The sequence below is a fragment of the Neoarius graeffei genome, chromosome 25 (genome assembly GCF_027579695.1).
Source record: "Neoarius graeffei isolate fNeoGra1 chromosome 25, fNeoGra1.pri, whole genome shotgun sequence".
Classification (NCBI taxonomy): domain Eukaryota; kingdom Metazoa; phylum Chordata; class Actinopteri; order Siluriformes; family Ariidae; genus Neoarius; species Neoarius graeffei.
In genome coordinates this window covers 56,343,910-56,364,845 of record NC_083593.1, presented here as the reverse complement: position 1 = coordinate 56,364,845, position 20,936 = coordinate 56,343,910, and the positions used below count along the sequence as shown (strand labels likewise).

The 20,936-nt window shown below is 43.0% G+C and overlaps 1 protein-coding gene across 1 annotated transcript in view; it reads left to right on the top strand.

Annotated features, from left to right (window-relative positions):
• The window catches only part of arl15b (ADP-ribosylation factor-like 15b), a 114,725-nt gene that overhangs the window by 23,662 nt on the left and 70,127 nt on the right, over window positions 1-20,936 (top strand). Inside the window, exons 2-3 of the mRNA XM_060908850.1 lie at window positions 7,489-7,633; window positions 7,996-8,055. Of these exons, the coding sequence (XP_060764833.1) occupies window positions 7,489-7,633; window positions 7,996-8,055 (205 nt within the window). The remainder of the gene's footprint in view (window positions 1-7,488; window positions 7,634-7,995; window positions 8,056-20,936) is intronic.

Here is a 20,936-nt window from a genome sequence, read left to right as displayed (position 1 = left end):
AAAAAAGACACTTGGAAGTGTGCTCATGTGGAATGAATTTGTCTGGATTAGTGTGATTAAACCGCAGTGTGATTTTAAATTATTGAATCTGATTGGTCAGAGGCTGTGCGTTATAGAGCAGCACTATAGACTGTAACATGGACAAGTTTGCTATATTAATAAGATTGAGCTGTTACTATAGAAACAAACATTCACAAAATAAACAGATTTTAAAAATGTGGTGTTTCGAAGTAAAACGGATCATCACTGAAGCTGGAGCGCAATGGCATTAAAATAAACTTTATCTTTGGCGCCACCTGGTGGTGCCGTTATAAAATTCTCAGTTTGAGGTGAGTCAGTTCAGTACATGGCTGTTTATTTTGCCTCAGTGTTTCATCTGCACTAACTGAAAAAGCTCGTAGTTTCCTTATGAGTACTTCCTGTGTTACAGAAAGATCCGAAAAAGGTTCCTGTTTCTGGGTTCTGAAAGTTCCTTTGGCTCGGTTCTTTTCTTTCTTTTTATGTGTGGGATTTTTTTTCTTTCTTTTGACCTACAGAATTTCTCTTTTTTTTACATAAATAATCCTTTCTTTTGATGTACAGAATCCTCTTTTTGACAAAGAATCTTTCTTTTTTCTTTATTTTGACAATCTTTCTTACATATAGAATTACTTTTTTTTTTTAACATGCAGAATCCTTTTTTTTTTTTTCTTTTTACAGAATCTTTCTCTCTGACTCTTACAAAGTGCTGATACTGGAAACTCTTTCCATAAACGTTTATTAAATGTTTACCGAAAGCTTCTCTGTATTAATGCATACGCATGTTTATTACAATAATTTACGTGGAGTGTTTCCGATGGTCCCTATATAAACCTGTGATTTGCAGCTGCACTGCTGTCAGAGCTGCTGTTATGGAGAATTCATCAACACCACCTTACTAATCAGAATCTAGAATTATTACCTACCAGCCCCTGTGTCTTTATATAGTTGATGTACAGTGTTAACTTTTATAATAATAAATACATAGCTGGAATTTTCATAAGGATGTAAGGCTCCGTCTCTCAACACAAGCAGGTTTGTACTTCATACAGACACTAGAGGGCAGTGTCGTCCTGTATGTGATTTATCACACTTCCTCTCATGAAGGTGTGTGTTCATTAGTGTTGGTGTGGGGTCTGGTTATGACTGAATGATATTAATATTTTTACACAAGTGTGATGTTTTTGTTCTCCAGCGCTCCGCTTTTAACCCCTAATATCACACACATTTAGTTTAACTTCACTCACTGGCTTTACTCACGTTCATGTCAGTTATTTATCATCACAAGTCGAGAAATAAAACCTGTGTATGCTGTTAGCACCTGCTGATTTTTTTTCTTTCTATATTTTTATTACTAAATTTTTGTTCTTTAGTTTTTGTCAGAGTATTTTATTCTTTTTGAGTAAATTACAAAATTCTTAAAACCATCTTTCATTTTTGATTACTAAATCTTTCCTTTTTTCTTCATTTTTGACAATTCCAAAATATTTCTTTTTCTTTCTTTTGTGACTGACAGAATCTTTTGTTCCTTCCTTCCTCAATTTTGACAATTTGCTCTGTGATGACACTTAACATGGCCCTGGAATTCATTTTTTTCCCCCTTTATTGTTGACAGTGACTAAATCTTTTTGAAATTGCAGTATTTTTATTTATTTATTTTTAAAAGGAATGACAGAAGCATCAGAATGACAGTGGTGTTTCAGAGCTGTCTCTCAGTCTTATGGACACCAATAAGAATTTTATCTTGGATCGAGATTCAGAGATGGTATTGTTTCAGTTTTGCAGTTTGCTGCTTTCAGGAAAATGATAAATATTTTTGACGTTTCCTCCTGTACTAGTTTTAATCTCTCTCTCTGTTTCATGCTTATGCCCAACCCCTTGGGGTGGGGAGGGGGCATATCTTGCTCTACAATAGCAACTTGCTAGCAATAATATCCTGATAATTTCTACCAGTTCTGATAGTGAGAACTTTTTTTTATTGATAAAAGTAAACGTGTTTTTTTTTTTCTCTCTCTCTCACACACACACACACACACACACCTTCTGCTTTTATCTGACAGCACAAGTGTTTTCTAACTCCACTCTCCATATCATTTACAAACACATCTCTTACGGGAAAGAGGCCCAGCCATGATAAAACTGTGTTTCCAGTCCCGGCCTGGTCGGTGACCTCCATAGGAACTCACTCACTCACTCACTCACTCGCACGCTGTCACAAACACTGACGCACTTCAATAGTCATTTCTCTGTGAGCTTTGATCTTCGTTTCTGCTGCGTCGTGTTTGATCTGCCATATTAAGGGGCAAGAAGCAGCATTAAAGCAGCAGTTCTTGTGTTGTCATGACGTTTAATCACAAAGCTCTGACAGCCACTGCTGTGTTCAGAGTTCAGTGGAAGAGTGCTGCTGCGTGCACTGGAGCATTATTTATTTATTTTTTTCTTCTCGCAGTATTGTGGTAATGGATGTGAGACGAATCCATCCTGGAATGTGTTGTGGTTTTCAGAAGGGATGCTCAAATCTGCATGTGGGTCATTGGGTATCTGGGGTATCGGGTATGGGTTATCAGGTATTGAGTATTGGGTACGTATTGAGCATCAGATACGTATTGGGTACGTATTGAGCATCGGATACATATCTGGCATGACAGGCTTTCGTCTAAACGGGGGAACAGGGGCGCTGCGCCCTCTTACTCTCGGCGTGCGCCCCCTTACCGACTCCGTGAAAACATCCCAGCAACACTACGTGACAATGTGTCTGATCATCAAATACGTTATAATTGCTCCAAAAATATTCCAATCATAGTAGATACACCGCCAGACGGTGCAAAAACAATCTGAATTGGCGTTTTCCAGACTGAGGCACCATGTTTAGTTGTTTACTTGTCGCGGCTGCTCTCGCGAGATTTGACATGGGTTACATACAAGGCGAGCTGACTTGTAGAGCGAGATTTCTCGAGACTGAATGACCTTTCACCCACCGGCGCGGGAGCTTTTGACAGAAGTAGTTCGCGAGTTGTTTTTGTTGACACTTGGGCATTTAAAGATGTCATCCCGCGGCACGAAACAGAAGAAGGCCAAAGACTGTCCGGGGCAGAAGAAGATTACTTCTTTCTTTTTCAATGTTGACAGACAATTTGTTACAATTTTCCTCTCAGATAGCCTCAGAATGTCCCATTGGAGCATTTTTCAAAGGCTTTGCACGGCGGGGGGGACAACCGGCACCATCTCCCCCCCCCCGCTTCGCTCCCTCGCCATGGTGAGCGCCCTCATACTAAATTTTTCTAGAAAAAACCCTGCATGAGGTACAGGATATCTGGTATGGGGTATCTGGTACATACCTGGTATGAGGTACAGGGTATCTGGTTTGGGGTATCTGGTACAGATCACGTATGGGGTACTGGATATCTGGTTTGGGGTATCAGGTCTGGAGTGTCGGGTACGTATTGGATATGGGGTGTCAGGTGATACCAAAGTGTCGTACTGTGTGCTTTAGTGTCCATTCTAACGCTAATGAATAGATGACATGAAATAACAGTAATGTTGATCTCATCTTTGGTTTACTGCACACACTGATAAAAACAGTCAGAAATATTCTTATTTCTTTATTACAGTTCATCACTTCCAGGAAACTTATTTATTTAATTTATTTATTTATACATACACATCAGTGTTTTCCCCAGAAAAAAATTAAAGCCCTAAATTCTGGCATGATACACAGACAATTGAGCGCCAACGGTGCGAAAGCGAGCGCCGAAGGCACAAAGTGAAACTAGGGGGGTGGGGGGGGGGGGCATCTGTTGAAAATAGATGCTCTCAGGTGCATTTTCAGGGTCTCTGAGAGGTTTTAGATAGAGGATTATAGGATCGATTTTACCAGTGTTTGTGATTTTCTGACCCAAATAGTATTTAATGTAAACACATCTGAAATTTCACCTTAAAGTTCAACATGCAAGTTAAACTGTTTTGTTATCGATTACTGAGGTCTACGATCGACTGAAAATCTACAGGATCCCTTAATTATCTCTGATCAAGTCGTGTTGTAACAAAAATGTGCATGAAAATATGACCAGTGGTTTGCTCCATCTTATGCAATCCAATGAAGAGAATCGATCATCATGACCTCCTGCTGATCACAAAGGGATCTGAACCTAAGACCTGCCACCTTAAAATAAGTTGCTGTATTACTGTAACTGTAATGATTTAGAATGTTTCTGATGCAATTACCGTAATATATGTATAACTAAGATACACTGAAAAGAAAAGTCAGGCATCTGTATATTATAAAGTTTAAATTTTGGCACTTTATTAAATGGACTAGATTAAGATTAAAACATATTTAAAGGGAAAAAAAACTTAATTCATACATTTAAGTTTGCGGAAAGATTATGTACTTAAACACATTCATGAAGGGAATTTGTTAATAAGTGTCAAATGTAGCATAATTTTGAATAATAATGATGAGGGTATTTGGCAGTGTGATGTCACGGTGAGCCTTTAACAAAAGAATAATCCGGAGCCGCCTTTTGTTAAATGGATCCCAGTGACGTCACACTACCAAAAATGCTTATGATTATTATTTGAAATGATGCTATATTTGACACATTTGGACAGCTTCACTTGGTGAGAGTGTTTATAAGTACGTAATCTTTCTGCAAACCCAAACTAATGAATTAAGTTTCTACTCCTTTAAAGCAGATTAATTCTCCTTGGCGTTTGCTTGGCCCAATGTTGGGCAGCCCTCTCATAGTCCGTCTCGCTCTCATCCATGCTGATGTGGATCAAATTGTCCAGCGAGTGCTTTTTGAGCCAGTCGCTGTGATCAGAATTGACTACGTTTTTGTTGTCCTGACAGTTGTCTGGTTTTGTGCGCCATCACTCGTGGGTTTGTCGACGTTTAGTTAACCAATCTTTGATCGAAGCCATAATGATAATAGACGAGGTCAAACTTTTGTGATTAAAATCAGTCGGCAAATTAAAATTTGTCCATCCGGTGGGGGACGACATCGGCAGCCAATGAGATCGCTTATAACGAATCGGGAAAAATCCAGGACGTCTGACGTTTTCTTTCGATGTTTTTATTGGACGGTTTGAACACGTGATCTTGACATAAACAAACTAATCTGTTGGCTACATCATACCACATGGACGTATTACTTTGACAGAATCAACACAAACACTGGAAAAAAAGAGCGCTTGTTTAACACAAATATCAATCGATATGTAAATTGATCTGTTATTTGCTCTCCTATGTATCTAGTTACTTGTGGGTAGGAAATTTTAACGTATCGGTATAAATCTAAGCGTATCGGATTTTAAATAAAGCGACTAAGCGTATCAGCAGGCAGAGCAAGCGGATCGGGCCCGATACGCTAAAACGCTTTGGGGAAAACCATGAATATATACACGATAATGAAGAAATCTGCCTTTTTTACCTTTAGTTCATCCAGCTGCCGGCCAGGCCACATGCGTTTATGTAATCCCGCGTCGTCTGCCCACAATTTGCAAAAAAATCGCTGCTCCTCCTGCAGGATTGGTTTGATTTCAATCAAACTCGCATACAATGTTCCCCAGGTGGGTGTGCATAAAAGTCGTCAAGATGATGGCGCCACCTGTCATATACTATTCAAAAAAAGTAGGGGATATTGGATTTACAAGTAGAATGAAATGCAGATCATGAGGTCAGGAAGGAAACAAATGACAGAAAAACATTAAGGAAACATTTGTCAATTTATTCGAAACCCTGTGTACAGTCAGTAAAGGACAGATTCTCCAGAATAAGGGTCAACAAACACAGGGTCACACAGCAAATTTACCACCGTTTTGAAACCGAGTCAGTAGCGGGTAAAACCCCCTCGGCGTGGCATACTCCTAACGAGACGTCCCAGGTCATTTTGGGGAATGTTATTCCATTCCTGTTGCAATGCTGCAGCAAGTTCTTGGACATTGGCAGGAGGTTGTTGACATTGGCGTAGCCGCTGTCCAAGCATGTCCCAGACATGCTCGATGGGGGAAAGGTCTGGACTGAGTGCTGGCCATGGTAATCTGGTGATATTCTGCTGCTGGAGGTAATCTGTAACGATCCTGGCCCTATGACATCTGGCATTGTCATCTTGGAAAATGAAACGGCGGCCATAACGACGTGCAAACAGCACAACATGGGGTGCCAAGATGTTGTCCCGTAGTACTGCCCTGTGACACGTCCAGCAACAACATGCAAGTCTGTTCTGCCGGCAGCAGTGATGCCTCCCCACACCATTACAGAGCCACCCCCATACGGATCATGTCTAATGACGTTAACGTCATGGAAACGTTCGTTACGTCGGCGCCAAACCCTCCTGCGTCTGTCCAGGAAGTCCACAGTGAACCTCGACTCATCTGAGAACATTACGTGGTTCCATCAGCGATTTATCCCAGCGTTGATGATGACTACACCATTGGAGTCTGGCCCTAATGTGACGATCCCTCAGACAGGGAATGACACGAGGACGTCGGGCGTGTAAGTGAAATCTGTGCAGTCGATTCCTGATGGTCTGGCCACTCACTACCAAGCCAGTATCCCTTCGAAGTTGAGACCTTATCTGATTTGCTGTTACCATACGATTTCTCAAGGCAATAGTGCGGATGAATCTGTCCTGAGCCTGAGTTGTTGCCCTTGGTCGACCGGATCGTGGTCTATCCTGAACAGACCCTGTAGCACAATGTCTGGACCATAATCTGCTGATGACAGACTGGGAAACATTCAATGCTCTTGCCACAACGACCTGTCTTGTGCCAACTTGTAGCATGCCAAGGGCACGTAACCTCTCATCCTGTGTTAGACGGCGCATGGTCTCTGTTTAACGACTTCAACCACTGATAATCTGATGCTTTCTCTTCAAAATCTTCCTTTGGAGTGGCTCTAACCTTCCAATTCAGAGTTATGCAAATTTGTGGCACGACCCCCTTGATCATCAGTAGCATCCCGTGCTGATCATGAGAGTGTCATTGATGTGTTTGGGTGATGAATTTCTTTGGAAATGCTTCCTCAGTAAGGAACTATACAACATGCTTTCGTATCCCTTTGTATATGTGAAAATTTGGATCTCAAAATAAAATATCCCCTACTTTTTTTGAATAGTATATTTACGATTTTATGGGCGTCTTGGCCGGTATGAGCTACAGCCTCATTGAGGCTGTTTTTCTTCTTGACAATTGCAGAACATTTTTTCTTCTTTCTTTCAACATTGTTTCTTTCTTTTCCATTATTTTTGCATTACAGGACATCAAATTGATATTAAATTTTCTTTCTTCGAGTCTGACAGGCATTCACGGTGTCTCTCTCTCCTCACTCTCTCTCTCTCACACTCTCTCTCACACACACACGCTTTGATGCCTCAGTTCCACCTGCTAAAATTTACAAAAATGAACTGCTGTCTGAACAAATGTCTTACCATTTAATTTTCTTTTCTTTTATCTCTCTCTGTCTGTCAGTGTTTCAGAACTCTGTGCTGTAAAGGTCCGCCCCCTCCCAGACCGGAGTATGATGTAGTGTGTATTGGACTGACGGGCTCTGGAAAGACCAGCCTGCTTTCCAGACTGTGCAACGAAGCCACAGACACGATCGTACCTACCACAGGTCAACACACACACCACAGATCAAATCACCATCTCGGACACACGAACATTTAAACAGGAAGTGTGGTCAAGTGTAATTGTTGCCGGGGTGGTGTTTTTTTTTTTTTTTTTTCAAGCAATATTGGCTTAGTTTTGAAACAAATCAGAACTGCGTGTGCACCTCAGTGAACTTGTTTCCAACACACACTTGAAGAAACTCCTTGTAATGAAAAAAAAATGGATTTGGTGGAATTTAATTCAAATTTGTCATTTTCATTTCAGAAATTTGAGTGATTCTGAAATGTCATTCATTTTTTCCCTTCTCTGTAAAAATGTCTTGAGACCTCTTTCCCATTTACACCAGTGATTTGATTTTGTTTGCAGGTTTTAGCATTAAAGCAGTTCCGTTCCAGAACGCCATCTTAAACGTCAAAGAGCTGGGAGGTAAGCGGTGTACACTCTGGGTTTCAGACTTGCTTTTTGTTTGCGCTGTCGAACAGTTTATTAAAACGGTAAAAAAATGTTAGTTTACAGTAAAAACATGTTGCTATAATCCAAACCAGTACTATTACGTTTTATCTGAATGCCTTTTTACCATTCAGGATGTTGTAGTAGATTATATTCTGTTAATTATAACTGCTAATCAGTACAGTAAAGAAAACGGTTGCCTGAAATGAGACAGTTACAGTTGCAAGAAAAGGTCTGATGCCTGGATTTCTGCATGTAAAGCCCCTTTCACGTGTGAAATGCGTTATTGTATGAGGGTAAAAACAACACGGAAAAGAGAAATTCTTCAGAGCGGAAACCAAGTGAGGCCGGATATGATGTATAATTCATGATGCGGCGAGTCCGTTGTTGTGAAAAGCCCAAGTTGAGACGTTAGCTAGTTAGCAACATGGCACAAGTTTGGATGCATCATGTCTCGGTCTCTTCCTGTTTCTGAGCATTTGTTTTATTCAAGCAAAGGCGACGTATAACATTTTTGCTTATACAGTGGGACCGCCGTTTCCGCTGACTCGATAGACCGTGGCTTCAGCCTGCAAGCGTGACCTCGAACTCCAATTTCCACACATCATACTTTAACCGCACACCTGCTTTCACTTTCACTTATGACTTACTTTATTTAAATCCTGGGTTCTGTTAGTTTGTCTTGCGTTTTGTTTTTAATTTTTTTGCCGATGCTCATTGTATTCCTCACTTCTACTTTTTTTTTTTGTTGCTTTGACCTATCCTGGGTAAAAAAAAAAAAAAAGGTTTGCGCACTTGCATCCGTCTCTGTGCTACAACCACAATGATGTCATTGTGTGGAATTTGTTAAAAGGTATGTACAGTACATGAAGAAAAACGAGCGTTATTTAATACAGTTCACTTCTGTCTGTGGTTTTGGCTTCTGCGTTTCCCCCACAGATATGACACTCCCGCTGTATCTACCAGTGTTTTCTTTGCTTGTTTTACGTTTGCTGACGGTTGCTTTACATTGAGGCAGTATGAGCGCTACATCATTGACATCACCGCCAGCACTGTCACGTCTATCACAACATGGTATGAAAACATGGCGGTACGCACAGGTAGCGAGGCAGGCGCTTCAGGTGCCGTCTCCGCTGTTCCCCAGTCAAACAATAAGCTTGGTTTTTGTTTTAAAACCAATGTAACACAAAGGGCAATGATTACGGACTTGATTCAGGCTTTCATAGTCACAAGCTACATCGTTACCCTCTTGGTTTTATCGGTACGTTGTTGTTGGGCAACAGCAAACCTACCGCAACATAAAGGAAGCAATGTTTTTACCTGTGATAAGCGGAGTCTGCTCATCTCCTACTCCACAATATTGAACGACGGAAAAGCGATTGCCCCTACAAAGCAATTTCGATCCATGGAGAGAAACAGGCCATCCAAACAGCTAAGGAGTTCAGTCAGCTACCTTGTTATCATACTCTTGCTGGCTGGCGACGTCCACCAAAACCCTGGGCCCAACTCCAGCTGTAATGGTGATCCACGGCACGCTACGGCGACCATCAAACAGGGTACTGTTGATCTGGCTGACTTCGAATTGCCCCAGCGAGGTAATCCATCTTCCTCAAAACCTGTCACACTGACAAATGTGACTGGAGTGCTCCCGGCTACGTGTAGTAAGATTCCCAATTACAAACAACGCAACTTTCTGCTCCTCCAAACAACCAACCATGCGAAAGTTCTATGGGATCTGCGCGCAAAGCCTAAGGGTTTACTCGGGGGGCATTTAAACATCCGAAGTGTCGCTTCCAAAACGGAGCAACTCGAAAAACTGCTTATGGACTCAAATTTAGACTGACTTTGTTTATCAGAATCATGGTTGACGGACTCATCACCTGACACGGCGTATATTGTACCTGGTTACACCGTTTTCAGAAAAGATAGAAAGCTTGGTAGAGGAGGCGGGCTACTGATGTATGTCAAAAACCACATTAACTGCAAAGAAATTGACCTGGACTGTGTAGATATAGAATGTATGGCAATACGAATGATTTTGTCTGCCAATATGTCCTTTACTGTTATTTGTATATACAGACCACCTTCATCTAATTGTAAGTTTTATGAATACTTGAAGTATTTTGAAAGATTTTGACAGAAACAAAGAACTAATTGTGCTTGGTGATTTTAACACAAACTGGGCAGAGAAATCTCATCTCATTATCTCTAGCCGCTTTATCCTTCTACAGGGTCGCAGGCAAGCTGGAGCCTATCCCAGCTGACTACGGGCGAAAGGCGGGGTTCACCCTGGACAAGTCGCCAGGTCATCACAGGGCTGACACATAGACACAGACAACCATTCACACTCACATTCACACCTACGGTCAATTTAGAGTCACCAGTTAACCTAACCTGCATGTCTTTGGACTGTGGGGGAAACCGGAGCACCCGGAGGAAACCCACGCGGACACGGGGAGAACATGCAAACTCCGCACAGAAAGGCCCTCGCCGGCCACGGGGCTCGAACCCAGAACCTTCTTGCTGTGAGGCGACAGCGCTAACCACTACACCACCGTGCCGCCCCGGGCAGAGAAATCAAAAAGAAAAAAACTTAAGGATATTACAAATCAATTTGATTTAACACAATTAGTCCAAGGCCCCACTAGAATCACCCCCTCATCTCAAACACAGATTAATCTAATATTCAGCAACAAGACAGAGAGAATAACTAAAACTTTTAATTTTCTGACTGGGCGATCAGATCATAATCTGACACTGATCTCTAGGAAACTAACTAAGGAAAGGTTTAAGTATCAACAGGAAAGTAAAAAGGTTTTTAACATCATACCAAAGCGGCTTATCAATGAATTTGAGAACCAATTTAAACAACTTTCTTGGAGTGAGCTGCTTGCCACGGATAATGTTGATGATGCTTCTGAGAGCTTAATGACCATGATTAACAAAGTTAAAAGTGAGTTCAGTAAAAATATCACTTATTCCAGGAAGAAACAAAACTTGCCCTGGCTCAGCGAACAAGTATGGTCTTTAATGAGGCAGAGGGGACTATGCATTAAAAACTGCAGCTAGGTCTGGATTAGCCCACGATAGGAGAACCTTTCAACAATTGCGTAACAAAGTGGTAAAAGAATTGAGAAAGTCTAAAGCAAACTACTTTATCAACATTATTAAGGAATCCAGAGGAAGTAGCAGGCAAACTTGGAAAAATATTAATACAGTCCTTAAAAAGGATCATAAAAGTAACAGAGATAAGGGGTTTGAATTACAAGTACAGGGCACTTTAACACAAGATAAAGTCAAAATCTGTTCTGAGTTTAATACCTATTTTATTGATTCTGTGCAAAACTTGGCAGAAGTCTTTGGGCCCAGAGAGAAGTGTATTACACCTCCAAATTATAATCTCCCACTTTTTAACATATCTGAAGTCACAGAATCCTCTATAATTAAAACCATAGGCCATCTTAAGAACTCAAAGGCTAAAGATGTTTTTGGTTGTGACTGTGCATTTATGAGGAAGTATAAAAATATCCTTTCAACTCCGATTACACATTTGATTAATCTGTCTTTTAAACATAGTTTTTTTTCCCATTGCCTGGAAGACGGCAGCAATAACTCCTGTTTACAAGGCTGGTGATGTAACTGATGTTACCAACTACAGACCCATCAGCATACTCCCAGTTATCTCTAAAGTAAGTGAAAGGATGGTGTGCAATCAGTTGATGGACCATCTAAATCAGGGCCATTTTCCATTGCACCCTATGCAGTTCGGTTTTAGGTGGGGTTTACATTAGACCGTATCAGCGGATCATCAGATTAACGTTTTTAAAACGATTAGCGTGCACACAGCAACGCCAATACACGATTCGCGTGCACACAGCAACGCCAATACACGGATACGCTCGGCTCCGCAGGCATCCTGCGCTCCAAATCACTCCGCCCTGAACAGCGAGTGCCCTCTGGAGGATGCGCACTCCGGCCCTGCGCAGCTCACAGAGCGCGCGAGTGGAGTGCACGAGCAGTGATTTGGGACTGAGCCGCTGTGTGTGTGTGATCTCAGTGCATGTCGGGCATGCGCGTCAGTTACCACTTGCAAGTGGAAGGATGGCAAGCCTAAAGACAATCATAACTACACAATGGGCAGTATTTGCATCAGTATTTGCAGTATTTTCATACTTTTATACTCTTTAATGAAAGGTGATACAAGGCGGAAGTCCGCGCCGTTTTTCAGCAGTCACGTCACATGACCAACGCCAGCGAATCAGGAAGGTGGATGTCACAGTGACGTTGTCCAATGACGACGCCAGCTAGAGCTCAGCACAGCGTATCTGCGTATTCTGAATGTTTACACAGCACCGGACCAGACACGATCTGGATTGAATACGTGGACCCTGGCGGATTCCCGTTTCCCGGCGTTTCCAGGCGTTTTAATGTAAACGGACAGTGCATCCGCGAAGAAAACGAGACAGATACGGTCTAATGTAAACTTGGCCTTAGAAAGAACCACTCAACTGAGACAGCAAACTGCTACTTTATTGAGCAAATTAAAACCAGCCTTGATAATGGGGGTGTTGTTTTCCTTGATTTTAGGAAAGCTTTTGATACTGTAAATCATAATGTTCTGTTATCAAAATTATCCAAGTTTAATTTTTCCGTTAAAGCTCTAGCATGGATGGAGTCTTATTTAGTCTCAAGGATGCAGTGCACCAGAATTAATGATGTGTGCTCTTCCTTTGCCAATAGTTCTATTGGTGTCCCACAGGGATCAATTTTAGGACCAATTTTATTTAGTTTATATATTAATGACCTACCTTTGATTTGCTCAGACGTCCATATTCAAATGTACGCAGATGACACAGTGATCTATACACATGCCGAAAATAGAGAACTGGCTGCATTAAAACTTACCACAGTACTAAATAAAGTGTCAGACTGGTTAACTAGTAACTGCCTAACTCTTAATGTAAGCAAAACGGTTGCTATGTATTTCTCCAATAAGAGAAATGCACAGCAACAATCTGACATCTTGGTCAAAGGAGAGGTAATTAAAGTTGTTGACAGCTTCAAATACTTGGGCATAATCATTGATTCCAATCTAAACTTCAAAAAACCTATTAAGAAGATATCCAGAAATGTTAGAGCGAGTTTGATTACTTTTAGACATATTAGACATCAGCTACCCTTACATGCTGCTAAACTGTTTATGCATTCAATGATTTTCTGCCATTTGTCCTACTGTGCTACAAGCTGGTCTCAGGCAGGGGTAACCACTCTGAAACCCTTGTACTCCCTATATAAACAGGCCGTGAGAGTGTTTGTTAAAAAAACAAAACATTATCACCACTGTACCATTATAAAAAAAAACATAACCTGTTACATTTGACAGTTTTATTTGGTTCTCTGACATGTGCTTGATGTACAAACTGACACATGATCTTGCACCACCACCACTTAAGCAATGTGTGTCATATTGCAGAGATAATGTTAGGGTATCCAGGGCTGCAAGGAGAGGCGACTGCTACACAACATTTCAGAAAACCAGTTTTGGACAATCAGCATTTTCTTATCAAGCAACCAGAAAATGCAACTCAATCCCACATCATATCAGAGACTCTACAAGTTTTAAAAGTTTTAAAAAGTCCCTGAAGGCATGGCTGAAGGACAATCAAGCTTGTAATCATTGATTTGGTTTTTTTTTAATTATTTATTTTAATTTATTTTAATTTATTTTCTTTTGTTTTTTACTTAGTTTCTACTTGTTGTTTTTAATCCTGTTTGTAATGTCTAGTTGTGTATTTCTTTTTTTCCTGCCCAGGGACTGCAGGTGAAAATTAGCTAATTAGCTAACCCTGGTATAGAAGCTACTCTATGCATGGTCCCTGTCAAATAAACTAAAACTAAAACATGTCAATCTGTTGATTCTGATTTCCACTGGAGCCGTGACAGATTTCCGTAAAACTTACTAGGCCACCAGGGGATAGATTAACGTTTTGACGTTGCTGTTGCACTCGCATTCCCACGGGACACCATGACAGTATAATAATGGAAATAACCGGTTTTCGCTCGGAGTGGGAATAGGGTACAACATGAACACTGGGGAAAACTGTGAAGATATAGAACATTCCCTAGCCCCTGACCATCACAAGTAAATGCCTGGCCCCACCCCTTACCCTAAAACTAAGTCTAAACTCTCAAACAGCCCTTTGAAGAAGTGAGGACCAGACAAAATGTCCTTACTTCCCAAAAATGTCCTAACACTGTTGGTAAAAAATGTATTCAGGTCTTCAGTATGTAGCAAGTACACACGCGCGCACGCACGCACACAGACGGAGGCTGGAGTGAAGTGGAAACAGAAATGTTTACCAGAGACAGCTGGTGGGACACATTGCCCCAAAACGATGCCCGGTCATTTGTTTGGTGATTCAGAGGTTACCTTTGGCTGAACCTGAAGTGAAACACAAGGGAAGTTTGTCATGTATACTCCAGGGATGTAAACAAATATGAACATATTATACAGAATGAACGGTTAATGTATAAAGCAGACCGACACCCACCCCCCCAAAAAACCCCCCCCCTTCATGTACCTGAAGCGAGTGATCAGATCTGAAGCTCGTAGAAGGCAAAGTTCATTAACATGAATGTTTATCATTCTATAGATGAAAGTCTTCCGGATTTACCCGGAAATCCGGATATTTGACAAAACTCTTGAAAATCTCTGGTTTTCTGAATGGGGAAATTTATTTTTCGCGTTCCTAAACGTGGCGTAATACTTTGCATCGTCCTTGCACTGCAAAAAATGATCTCTTGTTGAGAGAAAATATCTTTAATATGGGTGAATTTATCTCGTCTCGTCGTCTTCCGCTTATCCGGGGCCGGGTCGCGGAGGCAGCAGTCTGAGCATGGAAGCCCAAACATCCCTTTCCCCAGACACCTCGGCCAGCTCCTCGGGAAGAACACCGAGGCGTTCCCAGGCCAGCCGAGAGACATAGTCCCTCCAGCGTGTCCTGGGTCTTCTCCGGGGCCTCTTCCCGGGGGGACATGCCTGGAATACCTCCCCAGGGAGGCGTCCAGGAGGCATCCGAAAGAGATGCCCAAGCCACCTCAGCTGATTCCTCTCGATGTGGAGGAGCAGTGGCTCTACTCCGAGCTCCTCCCGAGTGACTGTGCTTCTCACCCTATCTCTAAGGGAGCGCCCAGCCACCCTGCGAAGGAAACTCATTTCGGCCGCTTATATCCGTGATCTTGTTCCCAAAGCTCATGACCATAGGTGAGAGTCGGAACGTAGATCGACTAATAAATCGAGAGCTTCACCTTTTGGTTCAGCTCCTTCACCACAATGGACCAGAAAGCGACCGCATCACTGCGGAGGCCGCACCGATCCGCCTGTCGATCTCACGCTCTATCCTTCCCTCACTCGTGAACAAGATCCTGAGATACTTAAACTCCTCCACTTGAGGCAGGACTTCTCCACCAACCTGGAGAGGGTAAGCCACCCTTTTCCGGTCGAGAACCATGGCCTCTGACTTGGAGGTGCTGATTCTCATCCCAGCCGCTTCACACTCCACTGCAAACCGCCCCAGTGCATGCTGAAGGTCCTGGTTTGAAGAAGCCAACAGGACAACATCATCTGCGAAAAGCAGAGATGAAATCCTGTGGTTCCCAAACAGGATTCCTTCCGGCCCCTTGCTGAACCTAGAAATTCTGTCCATAAAGATTATGAACAGAACTGGTCGATAAATTCACCCCCTCCTAGAACTGCCACCTTATTGTGGTGGAGGGGTTTGTGTGCTTGAATGATCCTAGGAGCTATGTTGTCGGGGGCATTACGCCCCTGTTAGGGTCTCCCAAGGCAGACAGGTCCTAGGTGACAGGCCAGACTAAGAGCAGTTCACCAAAACCCTTATGGATAAAATAAAATCAAGGACCGTGACGTCGCCCAGTATAGCGCAGCCGGGGCCCCACCCTGGAGCCAGGCCCGGGGTTGGGGCTCGTATGCGAGTGCTTGGTGGCCGGGCCTTTGCCCACGGGGCCTGGCTGGGCTCAGCCCAAAGTGGTGACATGGGCCTGACCTCCTGTGGGTTCACCACCCACAGAGGTAGCAGTAGGGGGCTGGTGCAGTGTGGATTGGGCGGCAGTCGAAGGCAGGGGCCTTGACAACCTGATCCCCGAACACAGCGGCTAGCTGTTGGGACATGGAATGTCACTTTGCTGGGGGGGGAAAAGAGTCTGAGCTTGTGCGGGAGGTTGAGAGGTACCGGCTAGAGATAGTCGGGCTCACCTCCACGCACAGCTTGGGCTCCGGAACCCAGCTCCTCGAGAAGGGCTGGACTCTCCACTTCTCTGGAGTCGCCCATGGTGAACGGCGGCGGGCTGGTGTGGGCTTGCTTATAGCTCCCCAGCTCAGCCGCCATGTGTTGGAGTTTACCCCAGTGAACGAGAGGGTCGCCTCTCTGCGCCTTAGGATCGGGGAGAGGGCTCTTGCTGTTTGTGCCTACGGGCCGAATAACAGTATAGAGTATCCGGCCTTCTTGGAGTCCCTGGGAGAGGTACTGAGAGGTGCTCAGACTGGGGACTCCATTGTTCTACTGGGGGACTTCAACGCTCACGTGGGCGATGACAGTGACACCTGGAGGGGCGTGGTTGGGAGGAACGGCCTCCCCGATCTGAACCCGAGTGGTATTTTGTTATTGGACTTCTGTGCTAGTCACAGTTTGTCCATAACGAACACCATGTTCGAGCATAGGGGTGTCCATAAGTGCACGTGGCACCAGGACACCTTAGGTCGGAGGTCGATGATCGACTTTTGTCGTTTCATCTGATCTCCGGCCCTATGTCTTGGACACTCGGGTGAAGAGAGGGGCTGAGCTGTCAACTGATCACCACCTGGTGGTGAGTTGGATCTGCTGGTGGAGGAGGAAGCCGGACAGACCTGGCAGGCCCAAACGTATGGTGAGGGTCTGCTGGGAACATCTGGCCAAGCACTCTGTCGGGGAGGTCTTTAACTCCCACCTCCAGGAGAGCTTCTCCCAGCTTCCGAGGGAGGCGGGGGACATTGAGTCTGAGTGGACCATGTTCTCTGCGTCCATTATCGACGCGGCTGTTCGGAGCTGTGGCCGCAAGGTCTCCGGTGCCTGTCGTGGCGGCAATCCCCGAACCCGGTGGTGGACACCGGAAGTAAGGGATGCCGTCAAGCTGAAGGAGTCCTATCAGGCCATGTTGACCTCCAGGACTCCTGAGGTAGCTGATGGGTATCGGCAGGCCAGGTGTGCCGCAGCTCGGGCAGTTGCGGAAGCAAAAACTCGGAACTGGGAGGAGTTCGGTGAGGCCATGGAAGAGGACTATCGGTTGGCCTCGAAGAAATTCTGGCAAACCGTCCGGCGCCTCAGGAGGGGGAAGCAGTACTCTGCCAATGCTGTTTACAGTGCGGGTGGGGAGCTGTTGACCTCGACTGGGGACATTGTCGGGTGGTGGAAGGAATACTTGGAGGATCTCCTCAATCCCACTGTCACGTCTTCCATTGAGGAAGCGGAGGTTGATGACTCAGAGGTGGACTCGTCCATTACCCAAGCCGAAGTCACTGAGGTGGTTAGCAAGCTCCTCGGTGGCAAGGCACCGGGGGTGGATGAGATCCGCCCCGAGTATCTCAAGTCTCTGGATGTTGTGGGGCTGTCTTGGCTGACACGCCTCTGCAACATCACGTGGCGGTCGGGGACAGTGCCTCTGGAGTGGCAGACTGGGGTGGTGGTCCCTCTTTTTAAGAAAGGGGGACCGGAGAGTGTGCTCCAATTATAGGGGAATCACACTTCTCAGCCTCCCAGGGAAGGTTTACTTCAGGGTACTGAGAATTTGGCCAGTAGTCAAACCTTGGATCCAGGAGGAGCAATGCGGTTTTCGTCCTGGTCGCGGAACACTGGACCAGCTCTATACCCTTCATAGGGTGCTCGAGGGTTCATGGGAGTTTGCCCAACCAGTCCACATGTGCTTTGCGGATTTGGAGAAGGCATTCGACTGTATCCCTCGTGGTATTCTGTGAGGGGGTGCTTCGGGAGTATGGGGTTCAGGGCTCTTTGCTAAGGGCTGTCCGGTCCCTGTACGAACGGAGCAGGAGTCTGGTTTGCATTGCCGGCAGTAAGTCAGACCTGTTCCTAGTGCATGTTGAATTTATCTATTACTTCTTATTAGAAGTTTACTAGAACTCAAATATAAGATTATTTAGCTTACTTTGAGACGCTTTTACTAATTTCAAGCCTTAAATTTTCTTATTCTATTGGCAGATAATTTTGCTCATTTTAAGCATTCAATTCTAGAAAGAAGCAAAATTATCTGCCAATAGAATAAGAAAATTTAAGGCTTGAAATTAGTAAAAGCGTCTCAAAGTAAGCTAAATCTTATATTTGAATTCTAGTAAACTTCTAATAAGAAATAATAGATAAATTCACCCATATTAAAGATCATTTTTTGCAGTGTGCATGGGCACAGTCCTTAAATAGCCCAAACATAGTTCACTGATTAAAGACAGGTGTTCTTTGTTAACGGCGTGCGTGCCAGAGCTCATTAGGCGTGTGCGCCTTCAGGTGCACGTGCTAAGGCTGGCAGGACTGACACCGTTCTGCACAAGCGCAACACAATCGCACTAGAAAGCATGTTCAAGCTGCCAGTGTAGCTGCAGTCTTTTTAGTTGCGAATTACAAGCATTTCCTCTCGTTAATAATTCGCCATGTCAAAACAAGCAAAACTTTCCTCTTTCTTTCGATGTGAAGAGAGGTAAGCAATTTATTATATATTTTTTTCCATCAAAGTTGCATTTTGTGGCTTCGAAGCTAAGCTTTAGCGCCATTTCTAGAACACAACATCAAGAAACTGTGGAAGAAACAGCAATAATGGAAGAGCCGGTTTCTAAGCTGCCTAAAACTAGCAATGGTAATTATTTTTTGTTCCATAATGCACTCAGGCTGCCAGTCAGTGTGTGACCTAGCTACGCCCCGATTTACATGAGAAATTTGGTATTAATTGGTGTGTTCAAATTTACAGACAATACGAACTAATGTAAACAATTGGCTTCAACTCGCATAAATATGAATTGGAAATTTTAAGTTCACTTTAGCTTCTGCAAATGCACAACTCTGCTAAAAGATTGATAAACGAGGCTCAACGTCCCCAACATTGAAACCTGAAAGCTTTAGAAACTCTAACAGACCTTTACTTTTTAACAGCACTGTTTTGGGATTGTGCCGAGTTTACCTTCAACTCTCTTTTTTTTTTTTTTTCAAAGTAATGAACTGTGTAGCAGGAAAATCACCGCGTTTTCTAAATGCGCTCCTGAAAATTACTCATTAACGAGGGGAATTAAATTTGATGTTTTTGACATGTTAATCATTAATGTACATGAAAGGAAAAAGGCTTAAGTTATAACTTGTTTTAGTGAAAATAAGTACTAAAATGCATTAGAATGCAGGGTTTTGCGTGTTATGTTGTTCAATTTTTTTTCGGGGGATGTTCCCCCCTCACCCCCAATCTCTTAGTTGGACTTTCAAAAGTTCAGGATTTTTTTTTTTTCTTTGCTCCACTTTCATCTCGATCATTCTTTCATTCATCATTTGCAACTGCCTGGTCAGGATCATAGAGAAATTAAACATTTGGATGAGATGCACCAAAACATTTTAAAATTTAGTTCGTTATATAATTATCTGATTGTTTATTATACTTACACCGACTCCACAAACTGACTATTAGTTGTGAAAGTGCACTCCGTCCCTTTCCTGTACTACATGATGTTTTGGTTTTTAGAACTTGGTCTAAATTTTCCATGAATGTGCTTAAATAAACATGGGGATGAGGCGCATGGGTGAAAATACACTCTGTTTAGAAAGGACTGTTTAATATAGTCTCGCTTACTGGACTATAATAATAGCGACCTTCACCATAAACAGGAACACAATAACACAGCACACCTTGTTCCTTCGTTAATCGATTTACACGTCTCTTTGATATTCATGACATTCCACAGTGAATAAACATCTCTCACAAAGCTTGCTTTGGGAATTTTATTTAATATAACTATTCAAACACAGATAGCAAACAAGTGCGTTTATAAATAATCCTGAAGCCCACTCTGTATGTTTATGATTTCACACCGTTTCCAAAACCGCCTGAGAGAGAAAAACATCATGCGTATGTACGGCAGTCTCATAGTCTGGCTTTTAATTTGGGGGTTTAGTTGTCACAAGTAATAAACTGCTGATTTATTTATGCACTTATTTTTAGGATGCTATGTTTTGGGTTGTTTTTGGGGAGGGTGGGGGGGTGAAGGAGTGAAAAACAGAATTGTTACTAAAATACTGTATATACACTGGCATTCCTCTCGTCTGATACGCTGTATGTAAGGAATAAAATGTTCTGTGTTGTGCCGTTAGAGAAAAATAATCAACGATGAAGTGACATCATGATTTTGTTAAATTTGATGTTTCCTGTATTGTATTTTATTCTTCTTACACCACAGCAATTGGCCAACGATAGCCATTTTTAATATATTAAATAGCGTCATACTTTTTATCCATTTCTAGGTACATTTGGAACATCCATGAACCAGGTTAATTCTTGTTTTCAGCTGTAAATGGTCATTCCCTGACCAGCATCTCTCATTCCCCCCCTTTCCCTTTCCTTTCCTTTTATGTTAATAAGACAGAAAAAAGCAACTTGTCTCATATAAAGAAGTGTAAATTTGTTGTGTGTGTGTGTGGGGGGGGAAGTTACAGCTTTACGTGTGATGCTGAACACTTGTTCCGTAAAGCTGAAGGAAGAAGAAGCCTTTATTTGGTCACATACACTCAAGCACAGTGAAATTCCTCCTCTGCATTTAA